Genomic DNA, 21,050 nt, shown 5'->3' on the forward strand with positions numbered 1-21,050 from the left:
TGAGAAAGATGGATTGAAAAATAAATATTTTATTAGAAGAAATAAAATAGAAAAGAAGATTAATTTTTCTGAAATCAAAAGAAACATAATATGTTTATTATGGTCATTGACTAGAAAAGTAAATAACTTAATTATACCAAGCAACTATTCTGACTACAGAAATACACTGGCGAGATAATCTATGAGTTTAATAATTTGAGTGATTAAGTCGCAGCTTTTGAGAAAAAGAACAGGATGTGGGGTTTGGCAGGGAATTCCTCCTTCGATACAAACCATTGCCGTGTGCAAGTCAGGAGGGCCCACCCTGCCAAGGAAGCATTTCCAGTGCAGAGAGGCTGCCTGCTTAGCAGAGCTGGCTTGTCCCACCCCAGAGAGGGAGGGAACCTCCCCCTTGGCCCAGCTTCATCTTTGGCCCGGTTTCTCCTTGGCAGGTGACCAGCATGGGAATGTATTGCATCTGTACGAGAGGGACTGTTCCATCCAGCGACGGCACCAGAAAGTGGTGGAAATCGCCCCGGCTGCGCACCTTGACTCTCAGCTGCGCTCTAAACTCACTACTGATGCCGTCCGCCTGGCCAAGCAGGTGAGGGACCACAAGCAGCCCAGCCATTTGGGAAGTGGGGGCCCCGGTGGGGTCAGCGAGTGAGGTCCCCAGCTAGAGGCCACAGTGCCTCTGAGCAAAGATGGGATTCCCCAGTCTTTGTATTGCTCAGCCTGGCCTTTTCGGACAGGGAGCAGGAGATCAGCGTTCCTGGGTCAGTTTGGCAAAAGCTGCCCAGAGGCTTGAGATGGTCATGGAAGAATCTCCAAGGCCTGCTCGGACCCAGCTCCTTTTTGTGCAAATTGCTCTCAGCAAGCTGCAGCCCTGCTTTTTTCCTCCTTTCCTCCCCATCTGCCAATATTATTCTGAGCTGCTGGAGGCCAGCTAGAAAAAGAGAAAAATTCCACTTCATAGAATTCAGCTCAGCCTGGATCACAGATTTCTCTTAGAACTTCTTCCTCTAGTGTAACATTCTCTTCAGCCTTGAACGTGGAGTGTTGTCCGTATTCATATATGAAGTTTCTGTATGTGCTACTGAGTTCCACTTACTGTATTCTTTTTGCAGGTTGGATATGAAAATGCTGGCACGGTGGAGTTCTTGTTGGACAAACATGGCAAGCATTACTTCATTGAGGTCAATTCCCGGCTTCAAGTTGAGCACACAGTGACAGAAGAGATCACAGAGTAAGCGGCTTCTCCCCCCCCCCCCCCCGAGGTTTTGTTGTTAACCAGTGTTTAAGATTCTGAGGTGCTTTCTGGAGATCTGGAGTGGCCTGGCTGCCCTTCATTTGGGGGACTCGGAGCAGTCAGGCCCAGTGTAGAAGGTGAAAAGGGAGCAGAAGAAAACATTCTTCTCCTGCTGGTATTTTAAGAAGGAAAAATGAAGATGACAATGGAGGAAGCATTTGCAGACATGCCCTGCAGTACTTATGGCATCTTTTCACCTGAGAACAAGAAGACCTGCCAGGGAGAAGGCCATGATGGTGCCTCCTGAGTGGCCACAGAGCGTTTTAAGAAGGCAGGGGGGAAGGAAATGAAAGGGAACACGGTTTGACTGGAGCTCCAGGCTTTGGGAAGCATGATGGCTTCTAAAAGAAAAGATTATGGAGGTGCCAAACAACTTTCAGTTCAGTGAGGCTAAACAGGTACATCAAATCACCACAGGTGGTATTGGAAGGAAACTCAACTTCTTGTAGTGGGAAACTCTTCCATTTGCACAGAAGGGAACTGGAGAGGCAAAGTAGAAGTCTGTGGATCAAGGCTGGCTTTGTAAGTGGCACCCAGAGCAGCAATTTGGGGTCAAACTTTGAGTAATATGGATGATGGCCTGCTAGCACGAGATGGGCTCCCCCTCACAGAGTTTGGAACAGGAGGACTGTGGTAATTGGTGCATTCAATCTTTATCTGGTGGCATAAGGTTTTGTAGTGGCTTTTAAAGTTAGCTACGTAGCCAATTTTGTTTTAACGCCAAAGAGATTTTTTTTGACAGGCAACAAAGAAGTTAACATGTTGGGGAGATGACTTATACAAGGTTTCTGTGTGTGGAAAATAAGATTTGTTTTAGGAAATTCCCTTGCCAAGAAAGAAACAAGTAGAAAGACGTTTCTGCAGAAGCTGGGGTTTGTGTTCCTGCACTGAGTAGGAGTTCTGAGTGGAATAAGATTTGGACTAAAATACAAAACACGATTCACTAAGCCCCATGTTGAAAATTTAGCTCTCAAATCAAAATTTAACCAAAACTAATGTATAAAATATATGCATAATTTTGAAGAAAAGTCTCCCAACATTTGGAATTTCCACAAGTAATCGCAGTCCGATACAAAGAGGTCTAATTCACAAAATTAGAACATAAAACCATAGAGCTGGAAGGGACCCAGGAGGTCTTCTAGTCCAAGGCAGGAGACCTTACACCATCGTGGACAAATTGATGTCCAGTCGTTTCCCCGTTGATGCAGCCTAGGACTGCATTAACTCTCTTGGCACCTGCTGGCTCCTACTTAAGAGGGGATCTTATAGGGCTCCCAGATCCCTTTCACAGTTAGTCCTGTTGAGCCAGGTGCTGCCTACACTACACCTGTGCTTTTGGTTTTTCCTGCCTAAGTGCTGAATGATCACGTTAGACAAGATTCTTCTAAATCGTGAGTCTCTCTTCCAAAGTGTGAACAGTTCTTCCCAGCTTGGTGTTAGTCTGCAATTGTGATGAGTTCCCCTTCTGCCCCTCATCTAGATCCCCGAAGATCCCCACTGACTTCAGAATAAAGATAATCTGAGACCTATTGCAGGCCTTAATTGATAGGTGGTTGGGTTTTTTTTCAACCTGGAATTTTGTACCAGTATTCAGGAATCACAAAAGCGCTAACAACTGAACTCAGAAATTGTTTTGAACATTCGGAGCGCAAAGACTAAATTTAGAAACAGAGATGGTCCAGGATTATCTCATTCTTGAAAACAAATGGGCCAAATATCCATCATGATTCATTGACATCACCTTGCCCAAAGGGTAAATTGGGATTCTTTTCTCTCAGCTTTTCTTCCTAGCAGCTCCGTGTTGGACTTACCTGGGTTTCTTTGGGTGGATTCTGGCCAGGGCTGTCTGGCCAAGGAGGGCAGTGCCAGCCCTGGTTTCTGGGGAATGGCCATTTGAGGAAGGGGTTTCTCTTGTGATGAGGGACCCAAGGCCAAAGAGGTAGCCATGGCTTTTACAGCCCCACACAAATATGAAGCCATTAAAAAAAATCCATCTGTAGTTAGATGCTTTTATATGTGAGAGCAGGAGTCAATTTTATATGTGATATCTGTTATATCAACCTCTGGTTAAAAATAGCTGTGCGCTCAGCAATCCAGCCCCTCTCTGTGAAGGCAGGCCCCCTTTGCCTGTGGGGCTGGTGGGGGTGGGGGGGAGCACGGCTGTTTCCAGGCTGAGGCCCCTTGGAGAAGGGGCATTGGGGGGCTGAGCAGAGAAGGGTGCCCAGGAGCCAGGACCTCTGTGGCCAGCTTCTCACTGACCCAGCTTGGGGGTGATTTGCAGCATGCTAACTCTGCCCCTCTGGGATCGGTTCTTCCAGAGCCAGGTCTCCTAACCTGCAGAAGAGGAGGAAGGGCAAAGGATTGTCCTGTGCATCAAAGGGACAGGCAGAGGATGGAGCAAGAACCCCTGGGTGGACAGGGGAGATCTTGGGTGAGGAATATCTTGGTGGTCATCTCCTAGAAGTAGTGGCAGGAGTGAATGGGGTTGATGGGCCACTGAATCCTTCAGCTCCCACCAGAAAGGAAAAGGAGTCTGTGCTCTGCATAAATGATCTCTTTCCAGTCCAAAACCAGAAGCGAGGATCCATCTGCACAAAAACCAGAGTTTGAATGGTGCCAGTCAGGAGACTCTACTTATTTTAAATGTAGGACAGCTCAAGCAGCCTCAGTCCCCAGCCTTCCACCAGAGTACTCCCAGCTCATGTGTGTGTGTCTGTTTATTTTTAATTTTTTTCTTCAGAAAAAGGTTCCCCCCCTTATGTTGATCCATCCCCCAATAAGCAGCAAGAATCTCCCTATTTATGTAAATTGAAAGAGGGACATATAACTAAAACAGATTACCAGCAAATAGCCTGAATCTACAAGGACAAAGTCAGGAAAGCTAAGCCTCATGATGAATTAAGACTTAAACAAATGCCAAAAATAATTTTAAAAGGTTTCTTTCAGAAACAAGGGGGGAAAAATCAAGGAAACAATTGATCCACAAGTGGGGGGGGGGGAAATTGCAAGGAGGAGATGGGTAGCAGATAGAAAATGGAACAGTTTACCATAATTTTCGGTGTATAAGACGCACCTTTTTACCCCCCAAAAGGGGGTGAAAATCTGGGTGCGTCCTATACGCTGAATGTAGCCCCGCCAACCCGCCAGCCCCCACCCTTCGGCCATTTTCGGCCAGTTCCAGGCGGCAGGGATCTGGGTCGGGGCACAGCCTGAGGAACAACCCTCCCTCTTCGGGACAGTGGGGGGGGGGGAAATCTGCCCAGCAGCTTTGGGGAACAAGGTGGGTGCCACGATTTGCGGCTGGTCACCCCTCTGGCTGCGCTGACTTCACTCCCCAGCAATGTGAGGAGCCACTGCCGCCGCTGCCTAACCCTCTCTGCGCCCAGGAGCCAAGCCGAGTTGAATGGGAGCCCCTAAAGGGAAACGTTCCTCCTTTCCAGCCATCGCTGCCCGGATTCCAAAATGCAAACCTCAAGAGTTGCACTTCAGGTGGCGGCCAGTTCAGCGCGGAACTGTGCAGCGGGGAACTGGGAACTGCTTTGTATTCGGGGAGGAGATTGTAGCGCTGACGCCTAAAAGTGTTTTTCTGCACATTGCAGAGCCGCGCGCCCCTGTCCTCCTTCTCAGCAGACTCTTCTCTTTCCTCCTGGCCAGATCTGCCACCTGAAACACGGTACACTTTTTTTTGTCTCTGCACACACCCCATGTTTGGAATCGGGAAGGGGATCGCGGGTCGAACATTGCAGGGGAACTGGCCGCCACCTGAAGCGCAACTCTTGAGGTTTGCATTGCCAGGACCAGAAGGATTACAGCCCAAGGTTGTGAAGGAGTTGGAAGATATGAAGTTGAAATCACTGAAGAAAATCTTTCAAAACTCCTGGAACGTACCAGAGGACTGGAAAAAAGTTGATGTGGCGCCAATCTACAAAAAGGGGAAAAAAATACAGATCAGTGAGCCTGACCTCAATACCTGGGAAAATCCTGGAAAAGATAATCAAGCAATGCATTTGTGAGCACATAGAAATGAATAAGACAATTATTAGAAGCCAGCATGGGTTTCTCAAAAACAGATCATGCCAGACAAACCTTATTGCTTTTTGTTTTTCGGACAAAGTGACTAAGTTAGTGGATAAGGGAAATGCTGTAGATATAGTTTACTTATGGTAGATTTCAGTAAGACACTAAGTAGACCACAGACTACTTAGATTACCAAGACGATTACTTGATAAGATAGAACTGTGTGGGGTAGACAGTATCACCGTCAGATAGATTCACAATTGACTGTCCAATCACACTCAGTGGGTTGTCCTCGAGGGAACTACATCAGTGGTGGGATTCAGCCAGTACACACCACGTCGGGAGAACCGGTTGTTAACTTTCTGAGCAGTTTGGCAAACTGGTTGTTGGAAGAAATCCTTAGGGCAGAGAACCTGTTGTTAAATTACTTGAATCCCACCACTGAACTACATCTACATGGAGGGAAACATGCAGTGGGGCACCCCAGATTTAGTCTTCAGCCTCTTTAATATCTTCCTAAATGATCTGGATGAGGGGAACAAAGGAGAACTCCTCATATTTGCAGACAACACCAAGCTGGTGGAGAAAGCTAACACTTTAGATGATGGACTCAAGATTCAGAAGGACCTTGACAGATTTGAACCCTCGACCTTATACAACAAAATGCAAGTCGATGGTGACAAAAGTAAGGTCCTACACCGGTAGCACTGCAGGCGCTGGCAGACGTTCCTTTTGGATCGTCAGCACCGCGATCTTGTTAAAACCGCTAAAACAGCACAAATCAGCTGTCTGGTGGTTTGGAAACCTTCCTCTCGGGAGAAGAGAGGAAGGCGAGCAGCCGGATGTAGGTAGAGCTCCCCAAAAGCCCTAGGAACAATTCTGGGGCTTGAAGGGTGAGAGCTCCCTGTTAGCCCGACTGAGAAAAGTCCAGGACTTTTCTTCTTTAAGCAGAACAAGACGCCGCGACCACCCCTACAATCAACATTTAGCTTCAAATTAATCTCAAAGCAGGCAGAACAAAAAGATCATCAAAAAGGAAAGGAAAAATGGCGCCTGAATTGTAACAGGGCGTGGAAAAAGTGAAAGTTATAGTGAAAGTGATTGTTAACATCGTTAGCGCTTTTAAGGCTGTTCAAGATTATTGGATTCTATATTAAAGAAAGAAAGATTTAAAGTGGAAAGATTACAGTTTGGACTTTAAATAAACTACAATACTTACAAAAGATTTAAAACCAATTGAACTTACTGATTTGGTTGCTGTAAGAAATATAAACTGAAAGTTAAAAATGGCTTCTAAGCAAATAAAATCTGGCTTTAAAAGTGCTGGAGGATCGCCAGCACAACCATCAAAACTACAATCTTTGTCTACTTCAAACCCACAAATATTGGCTTCGGAAGCTCTACAAGAGTCTTTACAGGAGGCTTTTAAGCAGCAAACCTCTGTTTTAGAGGGGAAAATTAAGGGAGTGTCTGATGAGATGGCTGAAATTAAGGAGGTTATCCAAACTCAGAATAAGGAAATAAGAGAAGATATAGTAATGGCATTTCAGGGTCTGGCAAAACACATTGAATTGTTGGATGAAAGAGTAGAAGAAATTAATCAGTCTAATGTGATTTTGGAAAATAAAATGGATGAAGTTCAGACCAAGATGGACAGGGCAGATGATGAAGTGGTGATGTTACAATATAGAGCGATGGAGTTTGCCCTGAGAGTAAGAGGTCTGAGAGAGCACAATCAAGAGAATTTGAGAGAGATCTTTGCAGAGGCCTTTGCAAAGATAACTGGAGAGCAACAAGCAGATCTCTCATTGCAAATTGACAAAATATATCATGTTAATTCCTGGTTTGCCAGACAGAACCAATTGCCAAGAGATATTGTGATTTATTTTACAACGAGGAGGATCCAAAATGAAATTTTACAAGCCTTCTATAAAAATAAACTTCAACTGGCAGGACAAGAGGTTTTAGTACTGAAAGAAATTCCCCCAAAAATGTTGAGAAGCAGAAAGGAGTTTGCTTTTTTGGTGGATGAACTTAGAAATCGACAGATTCAGTTTAGATGGGTTGTTCCAGCTGGACTGGTGGTGAATTACATGGGAGAAAGGCATCGCCTTAACACAATTTGGAAGGCAAAAGATTTTTATACTAATGTATTAAAGACTGGATGCCCATCATCTCCGGAAATGAGGAGAAGAAAAGAAGAGCTGGCAATACAGGGACAGAAGGAAAGTAAACAGCCACAAGCTGTAGGAGAGACTTCGCTTATTGAAGAAGATTTATTGCAGCTTTTTGGTACTGTTCAACCTTTGGAAGTAGCAGAAAAAAGAGAAGAACCAAAAGATCAAAGACAGACTCGAGCTGCAGCTAAACGAAGAGAACAAGACTTAAAGATACAGCAAACCCAAATGAAAGCTCAAGAAGCTACAAAAACAGAAGCAGTGGGAGGAGCAAGGCCGAAGAGAAAGGTGCAGGAGGATCTTCAGCTGGCGCTCCAGAAGCTTCAAGGCGCCAAGAATGGCAACTAAATTTTTGACCTGGAATGTCAATGGTTTAAATTCACCGCAAAAGAGAAAGAAAATATTTCACTATTTGAAACAGTTTAAAAACGATGTAATTTGTGTACAAGAAACACATATTAGAGTGACAGACCAAAAATATTTGATAAATTCAAGATTGGGAACACATTTTGTTGCATCTGCTCCAGAGAAGAAAAATGGTATAGTTATATACCTAAAGACAGATTTAACAGCTAAACTAATTGAGGCAGATGTCCAAGGAAGATACATTGCAGTTGAATTTTTAATAGAAGGGAAGAAAACACTCTTAATTGGAGTATATGCTCCCAACCAACAGCAAGAAAAAATTTGTAAGCTTTTGCACACCAAAATAATACAATGGGATTATAAATCGTGTATATTAATGGGTGATTGGAATGGAGTACTGGATACTCAAAAGGACAAAAAAGGATTATTTCAAAATACCCAAAATCGTGCAAGTTTGCCTAAATCTTTTTTTGACATGATGGATGATACGGAGCTGAGAGATATCTGGCAAGAACAAAATGTTGAAGAAAAGGATTTTACTTTTTTTTCTGATAGACACCAATTTTTTTCTAGGATTGATTTCATACTAATCACTAATGATTTTTTTTCTACGGTGAAGAAGACGAAGATATGTTCAAGAACTTCAACTGATCATAGCCCGGTGTGGATGGAATTAGAGCAGGAAAAGGGAGCTAGAAGGTCTTGGAGGATAAATGAAAATTTGTTTAGATATGAGGAAAATGTGAAAGAATGTAAAAAACAAATGAAAGAATTTTTTGTTATGAATATGCACAAGGGTACACCTATGGAAATGGTTTGGGATGCAAGTAAAGCATATATGAGAGGAATCTTAATACATTTGAATAATAAATATAGACATAGACAAGAAAAGAAATGGAGGGACTTAGAAGAGGAAATAAAAAAGAAAGAGCAGGCACTTATATTGAATCCAACAGATAAGAAAATAAAGGAAACAATAAATTTGTTGCGAGGGCAGTTCGACATGTTGATGGCAGACCAAGTGGCAACTAATTTACAATATGCTAAACATAATACTTTCTGTAATGCGAATAAACCAGGTAGATGGTTAGCTTATTTGTTAAGGAAAAAACAAAAGCCACGTACCATAGAAAAAAATAGAATACAAAGGTAAAGGGGTATATCAACAAAATATGATTAAAAAAGCTTTTTTAGAATTTTATACAAAGTTATATGCTAGTGATACAATTCAAGGTAAAGATATAGATAGATATTTACAGGAGGAGAATATTCCTGTAGTTACATCAGAGCAAAGGGAAGGACTGAACCAACCAATAACTTCGGAGGAAATGTTTTATAGATGGCATTTAGATCCTAAAAAGTTAGCTTGTATGTATCTGAATTTGCAATCTAAGTGTTGGAGATGTGATTGTGATGATGCCACTTATTATCATATATGGTGGACTTGTAAAAAAGTTAAAGCATTTTGGATTAAAATATGGTGGGTTATCCAAAATATTCTTAAAAAGAAGATAAAGTTTACTCCACAGTTGTTTTTGTTGGGTATAATCACAGATTGTACGGTTATAGAGACTAAATTGATCTTAAATTTAATAACTGCAGCTAGACTTTTGGTGGCGCAATATTGGAAGAAGGAAGATTTGCCTACTATTGAAGAATGGACATTAAAAGTAGCGAATTTAGCAGAAATGGCGAAAATTTCAGCTTATTTGAAAGATCACTCACAAGAAAGATATATATCGGAATGGAGAAGATGGATTAATTATATTCAAAACAAATATCGGACTAAAAAGTATCAAATAGCTTATGAATGAATAGAAAAATTAAGAGCATTCATATTTAGTTAAGTAAAAGGGGAGTTAAAGTGTGAAGGGGGGGATAGGAATCCATAGATAGTTAGCTTAGTTTACTATATGATTGTTAATTGTTATACCCTGTATTTTGTTCTGGGAAGTTCGAGGGCGGGGGATTGGGGGGGGTAAGGAAGGGAGGGGGGATGGGGAAATATTTGTAAAAAAAATTTTTTTTTGTAAAACTCTTTAATTAAAAAAAATTAAAAAAAAAAAGTAAGGTCCTACACATAGGCAAGAAAAATCAAATGCACAGATATAGCTATATAGGTACCTGGCTCAACAATAGCAACTAGGTGTCCTGGTAGATCACCACTTAAGTAGGAGCTAGAAATGTGCTGCAGCTGCCAATTAATGCAGTCCTAGATACAACATCAGCAGAGAAGTAGTTTCAATATCACATGAAGTGGTAGTACCACTGCACTAATGAGATCATACTTGGAACTCTGCATACAGCTTTGGTCACTACAATACAAGAAAGATGTTGAGACTCTAGAAATAGTGCAGAGTAGAGCAACAAAGATGATAAGTGGTCAAGAGGCTAAACCATATGATGAACGATTGATGGAACTGGGTATAACTAATCTTATGAAGAGAAGGACTAGCAGTGACGTAATAGCAGTCTTCCAGTACTTAAGGGGGTTAACAGATTAACTAATTCAACCCCTGCCAAAGCAGGAGACCCTACACCATTTTTGACAGACAGTCCAGTCTCTTCTTGAAAGCTTCCAGTGATGAAATTCCTACAACTTCCGAAGGCAACTTCTGTTCCATGGGTTGATTGCTCTCACAGTCAGAAAATTTCTCCTTATTTCCAGGTTGAATCTCTCCTTGATCAGTTTCCATCCATTATTCCTTGTCTGGCCTTCGGGTACTTTGAAAAATAGCTTGACACCCTCCTCTCTGTGGCAGCCCCTCAAATATTGGAAGACTGCTATCCTGTCTCCCCTGGTCCTTCTCTTCACTAGCCTAGCCATGCCCAGTTCCTGTAACCATTCTTCATATGTTTTAGTCTCCAGTCCCCTAATCATCTTGGTTGCTCTTCTCTGCACTTTTTTCTAGAGTCTCAACATCTTTTTTATAGTGTGGTCACCATAACTGGATGCAGACCTCCAGGATCCCTTCCAACCCTATTATTCTATGTTCGATGGTCATCTTCAGATGCATAGTTTTGCCTCACTGGAGCAGGCTACAGTCCTCCTAAAGCCAAGCTTGTTGAGCTCCCTGTGCCCACTTAAGATGGTGTCCTGTGTTCTCCAGCCATCCAGCCATAGGTTGGTCTCAACTACTCTCTCATATGCTTTGCAGTGTGGATCTTGTCCATGCCCAAATCCACATCGCTGAGGGGAAGAGCCTGCCAGAGCTGGGCCTGAAGCAGGAGAATGTGCGCATCAATGGCTGTGCCATCCAGTGCCGTGTGACAACCGAGGATCCTGCTCGTGGGTTCCAGCCAGACACGGGCCGGATTGAGGTAGGAGGAGGCTGCAGTATGAGTTTTCTGTCCCAAAAATCTGTGGCATGGAGAAGATAACAGGTGGACAGAAGGGCCCCAGGCATCGTAAAGAGGTTTCCATCACTCATTCAGATCGGTATTTCTGCCTTTCATTTGATTGAGCTACAATTTTAATAGTTAATAAAAATGCAGACTTGCAGGCATAAAATCTACCCTCATAATGAGGATGGGAAGAATAATATAAATGGGCTCGACATAGTACAAGCTGTAAACTTTCCAATATCATTGGCCAATCAAAGATGAGTTTGCAAAAATCCCAGTCCGGCTGTGCTCACCTGCCCTGCCCTAGAGAATGTCCACTCCTGCCCAGTTGCCGGGTGCTTCCTGGGTGACAGATTCTGCCAGTCTGGCTCAGCCCAGAGCGCCTGGCAGCACCATTCGTCCTGTCTGCCAGCTTTTAAACTGCACCGTCGGAAGAGAGTGTGACTGCTGTGCCAGGATTTTATTTTTGAGATGTTCCCAACTCCCTGCACTTCCTTTGACTGCAGACTATCAGAAAATTATAAATAAAATTAATTTCTTCCTGCACAGCTCGAAAGAAGGAATGGAAGACTGAGGGATTCACATTTGTACAGAGCGGTAAAACATTAGATTTATGGAACATAGAAAAATAAACCAAGCATCTACCTAAGTCTCTGAGCAAATTTGTATCTGCAGAATTTTCTGAAGCAAATGTTCATTCATGTGCTCTCTCCTTCAAATTTCTGGAACGCATAAATTTGAATCTGAGACTATTTGGGGGAATGGCAAATTCCTCCTTTCTCAGCCTCTGTTCACAGTTGTTTGTCCAGTCACCTTTTAAAAGATTGCTGGGGCAGTTCTGCATTTGAGGGAGACCCTCTAACTGGAGAGGGGCGCAATTAAACCAAGTCCTGGATGGCATCAATCAGCTCTTGGCTGCTCATGAACGGGGAGTTTCTGGCCTCCCAACAGTCGCCCTGGTTCTCCTCCCAATTGTATTCAGTCATTTCTGTGTTTCTAGCTTTTTTTGATCTCTTGGCCCAGCAAGATCACACGGGAGGGCTTGTGACAGCCACTTCGGGTGCTCCTCTTCCAGGAGTCGCCAGCGCCTCGTCTCTGCCCCCTGCAAGCGCAGCAGCCTGTTCTCTGAAGCCTGTGGTGCCCTGCAGAGAGAATGGTAGAGGGTCTGCAGGGCCTCCCGTAGATGGTGGGGCTGAGGGAGGGCTTCTTGTCCTCCTTCCCCTCCAGCTCAGCACCCCCTCTCGTTTTCCTGAAGGGCAGTGGGGGTTTGGGCACTGGGGGATGAATCCCGGCAGTGCTGTCTCCGGCAATGGAAATAGAAACCGTTTGCTTTGTGCCTGTGTGTCCGGTGCTGCCTGCCCCTCATCAACCACCAGCTGCTGCCTGCTCTTTTGTTGTTGTTGGGGAGTATTTATTCAAGCCACTCACTACCCCAAAGCTCAGCTCTGTCTGCCCTGGCTGCTTTGCCCAGCATGGCGTTTTGCAGAGTCTGGACAAAACCACTTACGGGGTTTCCTAGTGCTTTGCAGGTCATCTATCTCAGTTGCCCCTATCATGGTTGACTTCCAGCCTCTGGGACAGCTGACTCACTCTGCACCGCAGGGACTTTCTATGGGGCAGGCGGAGACAGAGTTGGGTCAGGCTCTTCTGCCAGACCTGAAGGCTTCCCTGTCTTTGCCCTTCCCCTTGAGAGGGGGGTGGCACCATCAGAACAGTTGGCTTCACTGGGCCAGTGGGGGCAGGGCAGGTGGGCATCAATGCCCAAGGTCTTTCCTGCTTCCTGGAGGCTCCGGGTCTGCCAGGCTGGGCCCTTGTCTTTCTGCCCCTCATCTTCAGCCTGCTCCTTCTCTATAGGTCTCAGGATGCCAGGCTTGGCCCGCCTCCCTCCTCTTTGTCCCACAAAGCTTTTCCTCCCTCCTTCCCTCCCATTTACTCTTCAAGTAGCTCTGCCTCCCTCCCCCCCCACCTTTGTCTCATTCTCAGGAAGAGAAGCTCGATTGCAAACAAGATCTTCTGAAGTTTATTATGCTGCCATCCCTGGAATAATTTGTTGCTCTTCTCTTCCTTTCTCCCTGCTTGCAAAACATCTTGGTCCCTCCGACAGCCATTTGGTGCATACAAAACCCAATGAAGTGGTTTATAATCCAGAAGAGCTCGTGGGATGATGTTTTTACGTAATTTTATCTTTGGGCAGAGCATACTTCCCCCTCCATTTCTTAGTATTGAAGGTAATGGAAAGGCAGCAAGGAGAGCCCTTGCCTGACTCCCTGGTGGCCAGGGGGACCCTGAGCTCTCTGGACCTTCCCAGACTCTGGAAACTCAGGGGTTTGCCTCTCCCCCCCCTCCCCAAATGGAAGTTGTCCCTGGAAGAGCCTGGGGGGCCAAGAGCCTCCTGCTCCCCACTAGTGCAGGGCCCCACTTGAGCCATAATTGTCTTATTGGGCAGATACAGTTCCAGGTTGCTTACTTCCTCCCTCCCTGCCAAGCCTCCCCTCCTTTGCCAGTCTCTCCAGCTCACTGATAACGGTCTGCAATTAAAGATAAATTTAGAATAAAGCCGTTTCTCTTTTCTGTCTTCTTGAGGTCCGAGCTCAAAGGGATGAGAGCTTGAGGAAGCGAAGAAAAGGAGCTTAGGATGCCTTTTTGCCTTTCATTATCACTGATCTTTGGGGAGGATATTGCCAGGCCTGCTCTGCTTGTTTCCTCCGGCAATGGCACCATCTGTCCGGGTGGTTCTTCCAGCAAAGAGGCTGCTGCTGTTTGAAATCCTCTCCTTCGCCTGAACCCCACTTTGGCTTTCTGCCCACCAGCCCCGGCCCTGCGCTCCAGTTCAGAGAGGACATCCGTGGCAGCCTTTGTACCCCATCTCATCTCTCCTCCCTGCCCCTCCCCCGTCTCCTGCCTTGCAAGCTAAGCAAGTTCTTCCTGGGGTTTGACACCAGCCCTCTCACCCCGCTGGCAGCCTCTCCCTTGGTCAGGACACAGGATGCGAAAGCGGCTTGCTTGCGCTCAGCTGGTGGCGTCCTAGGCCCCAGGTGCTTCTCACCCCAATGCCACTAGGCAGGTCTCTTAGCAGAGAGGTCAACATGCCTTTGGATTTCCCTGTTCTTACTCAGAAGCAGGACTTTGCTGAGGGTTTACTGGGGGTCTGGTAAATAGAGATTTTGCCGCAGGTGTTAGCCAATCCCTCAGCTTGATATCACCCACACATTTCCTAAGCCTCCCTTGCAATCCATTCTTTGCAGAAACAAGAGCTGAAGAGAGAGAGCACACTTGGTGCCTCTGTCCAAAATGAGACACCACCTGTAGCAACGCCTCCTCTGGGCCAGAAGGATATCAGGGGAAGCTTTGTCTCCTGAGATCCAGGTGCTCGGCATCTCCATCTCTGGTTGACCGAAACCCTGTTCTCTATCATTAAATGCCTCCTTCCACCTTCTCTTTGGCACCTTGGGCTTCCTTGGCACTACTGAGCGGATTGCTGCCTCTCTTGCTGCTTTTACAAGTTCTGCCAGGCAAAAGACTTTTGGAAGGACTACAGTGCATCCCCCAAACAAGCTGTGGGTTGCTTTTTGATTCCATGGGCAGCCAAGGCTTGGCTTGGTTTATGAGGAATTGGTGTGGGGTTAGCTGTCCTCCTGCCCCTAACTCTGTCCCATCTTTCAATTTAGGGCTTCAAAGAATTTAACGTTTCTTTCTCACCCTCTCCCTTCCCACTTGAACAGTTACACGTTGGTAGCTGAAACAGAATCTGACTTTGTTTTCAATAAATCCAGATATGAAGAAATTGCTCTTCAGAACCTAGTGGTCCAGTAGTCAAGTTTTTTCTGAATGCATAATCAATCAAACAGCAGCTAACTAACAGCTTGAAAAGGAGTTAGATTAGCTGCTCTTGGAAATAGTAAAGAAGCAACTGCAAATCAGATTTCATTAAATCAGCATGCCCTCTGCAAGTTCTTGAGAGGAGACAGTTCAGTCGCAGTTTTTATCTGGCCTCCTCCTTCTGGGAGTCATGGCCCCTTGAAGGAAGGACAGTTGCCTTGGGGCTAAGGCTCAGGGATGCACAGATGGCAGGGAGCCAGAAGCCGAGGTGGGCCCCGGTGGTCCTCAGCATGGATCTGAAAAGGTCTGGGTGACCAGGAGAGCCAAATAAAAATGGGGACTTGTCACTAGGCCAGGTCTAAGGCTCCAGGCATGCTGTCCTCCATTGCGCTTGCCTTTTTCCCCCCGGGCTGCATCTACTTCTCCAAGAGACAAATTAAGATGATGCCAGGAAACTAGGACTTTGTCCCAGTCCAAAGTTACTTTCATCCTTATATTGTTAGCCTTGTCTTGGATGAGTTGGTTGGATTCACACAACCCATCAGACAAACAAGATTAATGCTTAGATCAATGTCGAAACCCAGCCCTATTTTCTCTTTGCCACAGGCCATCCTCTCCCAGCCACAACCTCTTTCTGCCTGATGCTTTCTTCTGCTTCTCCTGGTGAATGTTATGAGAAAAGAATACCAGAAATGGTTGGAGAGAGGAAAAGAAGGAAACCAGAAATTGCTAGACTGGGGGAGGGAGTAGCTAGGCAAAAAAGCCCCCTCTCCCATCCCCAAGAGGGATTGGGAGGATAGTCTCAGCTCTTCTCTGCTCTGGAACAGGCATGTTGTGGTCCGCCGGTGGCTTGCGGAACTGGCAGCAGAGTCGGACAGTGAGGAAGTTGGGGAGGAACATGGGCCAGTCCTGGAGTCTGGGGAAGGCTTGGACGATGGCTCTGCATTGGAGGCCATCTGGGAGGTATGTGCTGCCTCTGAAGCCTCCAGAGTCGGACCTCAGCGAGGCAGAGGAACAGGGGGAGCCTGTTTCCAGTGCGCGCATGCGCAGAGCTGCCAGAAGGCAAGAACAGTTAAAACAAAAGGGACAACTCAGGAGTAGGGCTTGGAGATGATTGGCCCCTCCCATAAGTCTTAAAAGAGGAGCAAAGCACATGGGCCTTTGCAGGAAGCAACGTTGTTAATTCTGTTCAGTTTACAGTCTGAAGCTCTGTTTGATTCTGGACTCTGTGTGGCTTTGCCAATTAGGTCTTTGGCAGCATGTCAAGGGAGATAAAGGTGGGTGATTATCAGCCTTCTCCCAAAGGACTCTTTACAACTATTTGGGACATCTGTGAATGAACAGAATTCACAGCCTTGAGCTTTTCAGGGTTCCTGCCCTTCTTCTTCCACAAAAAAGAGGGAAGGTCTACTGTCCATATGGCCCCTCAGTGCCAAGTCCCGTCTGGTTGCATCCTGCATGAGCAGACCCAGATGCCAAGCATGGCAGAGGGAAGAAAGACTGTCTTATGTTATTGTTGAGGACTTCGTCATTTTCTCCCAGTTCTTCTGACTCTGGACGTTAAAGAGGCAGAACTGGACCCAGGCCTGGCCCCCAGCCCTTCAAGGTCAGGAAACTGATTTCACAAGAACTCCCGGAGTTCCATTTTATTACTGTCACATACAATATAATGACATCCTGAAAGTTTGAAAGAATCAAGGCAGGTTTTTCTTGAATTTCTTTCTCATTCTCTCTCCTTTCCGAGAGCTAAATTGAGTTAGGTTTACACAACTGTTCTTGCCTTCCTCCTTCAAGGTTACTGCCATGTTCCTCCCTAACTGCAGACCAGTTTGCTGCTTTTCTTTTGTCCTTTATGTTATGAGATTATTATGAGATTCTTTATGTTATTGTGTGCTTCTCCATTGCCAAAACTTTAATGAAAATTTCGGCAGAATTAGAACACTTTCCCAGTTTAGTGACACTTTGATTGATGTTATTAACACATTTCGGCTTGGGTTTCCTCTTCCTGGAATGGAGCAAAGGGCGGGACCAGATTGCAGCCAGTGGTTAAAGCTGTACCTCTTTGGTGCCTTGTCAGGAAGCAAATGAGGCAGGAGGGAGGAGAACAGGAAGAGGGAAGCCAGGTGCTTTAGGCCAAGAAACTGGGCCATGTCTTCTGCTGGTTGGGAAAGAACACAAGGGCCACCTCTCCGGGCCTTGGGAACCATGGCTTCCAGCTTGGCATTCTGGTCAGAGGTGCAGGAGAGCAGCCGACCCAAAATGCTTTGGATGCTGCGCTCAGGAAGATTCCTGAATTTTGCTTGCAGAGGGCAGAAGACCTGTTTCCTAGATTAAGCTCAGCAAGAGACTCTCTGCCCAGCTTGCTGAGCACTGTGGTGCCAGCCCTGGAATGCCAGCTGATGGGCGTGGTTTAAGATGTGTCTCTGCAGCTAGAGACCTCTTCTGGCGCAGGTCCATTGCAGATGCTGGTCCTGTCGGGGGAGAGGTTACCGCTCAGGACCCAGGCAGCTTCTGCCAAGGAGACCTGAGGGCTCTGCTCTGCAATAGGTGGTCATGCAGAGGCACAGCCTTGCTCCCACAATTTCACAAAGGATTTTCTTTCATGGGCAAGAAAAGAAGCGGGGAGGGTAAGAGACGTGCTGTTGTGCTTCAGGGACTTGTCATCCCTAATTTGGAGGGGAGGCTGTAACTGATCTCCTTCCTCCCCTCCTCTCTGCAGCCTGCAGGATTTGTGCTCGAGTGACCTTCCTACCTGTCCTCTGCACCCAGCACCACGTTCTCCTGGCCTCTTAGAAGCAGAAAATCTGAGCTATTTCATTCCTGTCCGTGGTGAGGTGGGAATTAAGGCTTTACAGCTGCAGTGCATCCATCAACCACCTTGATTTCGGAATTGTCTCATTTTTCAAGTTTGCACAACGTGTGCAATGATAAGCTAAGAAAATGGCTGGGTTCACAGAACATGCTAAGCCACGTGAGTGAAGATTAATGCTAACCAGGCTGAGCTTGGTGTGAGAATGTAGGTGCTAGGCTAGTTAAGCCTTCTGTCTGAACCCAGCCTGGAGCATCTGGCTGAATTGCCTTTATCTGTGCTGTGGGGAAAAGTGGGGCAGGGGGTTCCTCTGCCTGCATGCTTCAAACATGCCCCTTCTAATTCCCCAGGCTCAGCTTAGTCCCGAGGCTTGCAGAAAAAAGCCAAGCCACGAGCCAAGCAGAATTTTGAGAGCCTCTCTGGCTCTTCCTATCAGTTAGGAAGAGAGAGTGTTGAGTTCTCAGGGGACGGAGCTTGCTGGCAGAAAGCTAGCATCTCAAGGGAAGAATTCCACTCTTGACGCTCACATACACACCTATGACTCACCAATGAAGGCAAACCCACGTGTCCCAGGATAATGTTGAGGATCCCATCTGGGTCGGTCACCAGGACCAGAGGTTCAGTCTTCTGAGCTTTTGGACTCGTGCTGGAGCCCACCCTCAGGGAAATTCTCTCTGGCAGAGCTCAGAAGACTAAACCTCCACTCCCTGTGACCGACCCAGACTGGATCCTGCAACATGTATGACTGTTCATCTCAGCCCTTTCTGGTTGTGTGAAATGTGCAGTTCAGACATAGTTTACAAGCCCTGGAAGCCTGGATGTGGTCTCACCCTCCACAGGAGGAGAGAGTGAAAGAATACAAGGTCAATAGAATTAATCCACGAAGATGCTGGGGAGAATAATTGGCCTGTCGGGCAGGGGGCTCAGCTGAGCCTCTCTATGCAGAGATGATGTGGCTGGGAGCACGTGGAGCCCTTCAAACCCCAAAGCACTTTGTGTGTGTGTGTGTGTGTGTGTGTGTGTGCTTTTGCTTCTCATCGACAATGGATGTGTTAACTTGGAGGCTTTTGGAAGCACAGGTATTGCAGCCACTTTCCATCATCCAGTCAGCTCATTTTGGGGATGTAGCTCAGGAGCCATAGCCGTTTTCCACCACTGGGCAATTTTAGCTCGACTTTACCGTTATGTCATGGATGGACATTTTTCCTTCCAACCGCAGGTAGAAAAACAAAAGGCACAAATTTTGGCTGGAGCAAAGCTGGTTTGATAGTGGAGGTGCTTGTCAAAGGGATCTGGATGCCCTTGTTGCCCCTGAGTTAAATGTGAGCCAGCCGGGCGCTATAGCTTCCTTGGGGAGCAGGTCCCAGGAGGTGCTTGTTCCCCTCTTGTCCTGGTCAGGGGTCAGATGGAGCACCCTGCCCAGTTCCAGGGGGATGGAGACAAACGGGAGGAGATCTGAGGAAGCTCCCGGGATGGTGAAGTTTAGCTTCCAGAGTAGAGGAGCGGGAGGCGCTTCTGACCACAGGAGCTGTGAGCCATTGGCAAAGTCAGCTGTGCGATGGGTGGGATTCTCTTTGCTGGAGTCTTCAGAGACGCTGATGCTGCAGCAATAGCTGATCAGCTGCTCGAGCAAATCCTGCACAGAGCAGAAGGCTGGACTACATGGCCTCTAAATTACCTGCTAGGTCTTTGATCTCATGCCGCTTGGAAATCAGGACCTCCTTTGCTATCTCCAGCAAAGAGCATCTGTAGCGGATGCAGAGAAAGGACGTAACCTGTATTGCTCCTGATTTTTGATGTAATCCAATTAGAGTTGCCATTTAGGGCTGGAAATTTCTTTAGCAGAAGCCCTCTACTCTGCTTTCCCAAATTGGTTTGGGATACTTTTCATTTTATTTAAATTGTAAGTCCTGCCTAATTGATTAAAACCTAATTGTCTGCCTGGTTTACAACATCTAAATCAAAATGTTATTGTAGCAGTTAAAGCACGGAAGACTCAGAGCAGCTGTCACAAGTAGCCTGAACAGCGAAGGAGGAGCAGCAGCCAGGAAGGCAGCCCAGCTGCACTTGGCTCTGTACCCACTGAGCCCCTCCCTCCCTCCCCTGGGGACCCTGGGTGAGGCCCTGGCCTGAGGACCAGAGACCTGAACTCCCCACACATCCCGCCTCTTCCAAGCCAGCCGGGCCTTCCAGAAGAGTCCGAGCTTTGGACGTCTCTTCCACAAAGCCTTGACCAATTTCAGCCACTGACTGCTTCCTTGGATGGCATCGTCCCATCCAGGTCATGGCGGTAGGCAGGGGCCTCTTTTCCTCCCTCCTTTGGCCTTTCTCCCCAAGTGATCCAAGTCCAGGCAACTATTTCTGGCTGTCCGGAGTGGGTCTCATGGCTGCCATCCTTCCAAACACACCACGTCTGCGGCACTCTTAAGCAGCAAAGTGCAGATGCAGCTCAATGAAGTATAGAGGAACAGCTGGCGAAGTACCAAAAAGCAGAAGGCAGGAAGCTTTTGCGTGTGTGTGTGTGAAGCCCCAGGGCTTTCTTAAAACTTCACCCTGTGCCAAAGCTGGTTTCCATTTGTGGCATTGCAGGCAGGTGAGATAGCAATAGCAATAGCCCTTAGACTTATATGCCGCTTAACAATGCTTTTACAGTCCTCTCTAAGCGGTTTACACAGTCAGCCTATTTGCCCCCGACAATCTGGCTCCTCATTTTACCCACCTCGTAAGGGTGGAAGGCTGAGTCAATCTTGAGCCTGGTGAGATTTGATCTGCCAAATAGAGATGCCAGCCCTGGGCCAGGCAAAGCAGCTCCAGAGGTTGAGACTGACTGAGATGCCCTCAGACGTTGGTAGGAATAGGGTCCCTGCAGTGCCGGACATCAACCGCATCTGAGCCTGGCCATGGGTGTCATTGGTGGTGTATACACAAAGATATGCTCACACCCACAAGGTCAGATGTGTTTTCTTTTTCTCGGCCACTGCTGATCATCCTTCTCTGAGGCTTATTCCAGGAAAAAGCCAGCTGACCTCTGACCTTGCAGGTAGTGCCTTAGATGCTAGGGAGGGGGAGAGCTGGAGGATGCCAGAGCCCCCCCCCCCAGTCCCTTTAGAGGGTGAGCTGGCAACCTTGTGTCCAGCACTGCTGCAGAGCCCAACCTACAAGACTGGCACCAGCCTCTGCGCTCTGCCCTTTGGCTACCAAAGAAGAGCAGAAGGCCCTGATCCCCCAG

General features: G+C 46.6%; 2 protein-coding genes across 7 annotated transcripts in view; both read left to right on the plus strand.

The window, feature by feature from the left end:
• Positions 1-21,050, plus strand: part of PC (pyruvate carboxylase) — a 150,371-nt gene that overhangs the window by 69,639 nt on the left and 59,682 nt on the right. For all 6 annotated transcript variants that reach the window (XM_034427002.3, XM_034427003.3, XM_087881274.1 and 3 more), the window contains 3 exons: positions 432-583; positions 1,107-1,225; positions 11,007-11,169. In XM_034427002.3, coding sequence (XP_034282893.1) covers positions 432-583; positions 1,107-1,225; positions 11,007-11,169 — 434 coding nt within the window. The remainder of the gene's footprint in view (positions 1-431; positions 584-1,106; positions 1,226-11,006; positions 11,170-21,050) is intronic.
• LOC148111625 (uncharacterized) lies at positions 6,258-8,752 on the plus strand. Its single transcript, XM_087881278.1, has one exon. It carries the CDS (start codon positions 6,592-6,594, stop codon positions 7,828-7,830), a length of 1,239 nt encoding a protein of 412 aa, XP_087737404.1. The 5' UTR covers positions 6,258-6,591; the 3' UTR covers positions 7,831-8,752.

This window comes from Pantherophis guttatus, chromosome 18 (genome assembly GCF_059756535.1).
Source record: "Pantherophis guttatus breed Tessera chromosome 18, ASM5975653v1, whole genome shotgun sequence".
NCBI lineage: Eukaryota > Metazoa > Chordata > Lepidosauria > Squamata > Colubridae > Pantherophis > Pantherophis guttatus.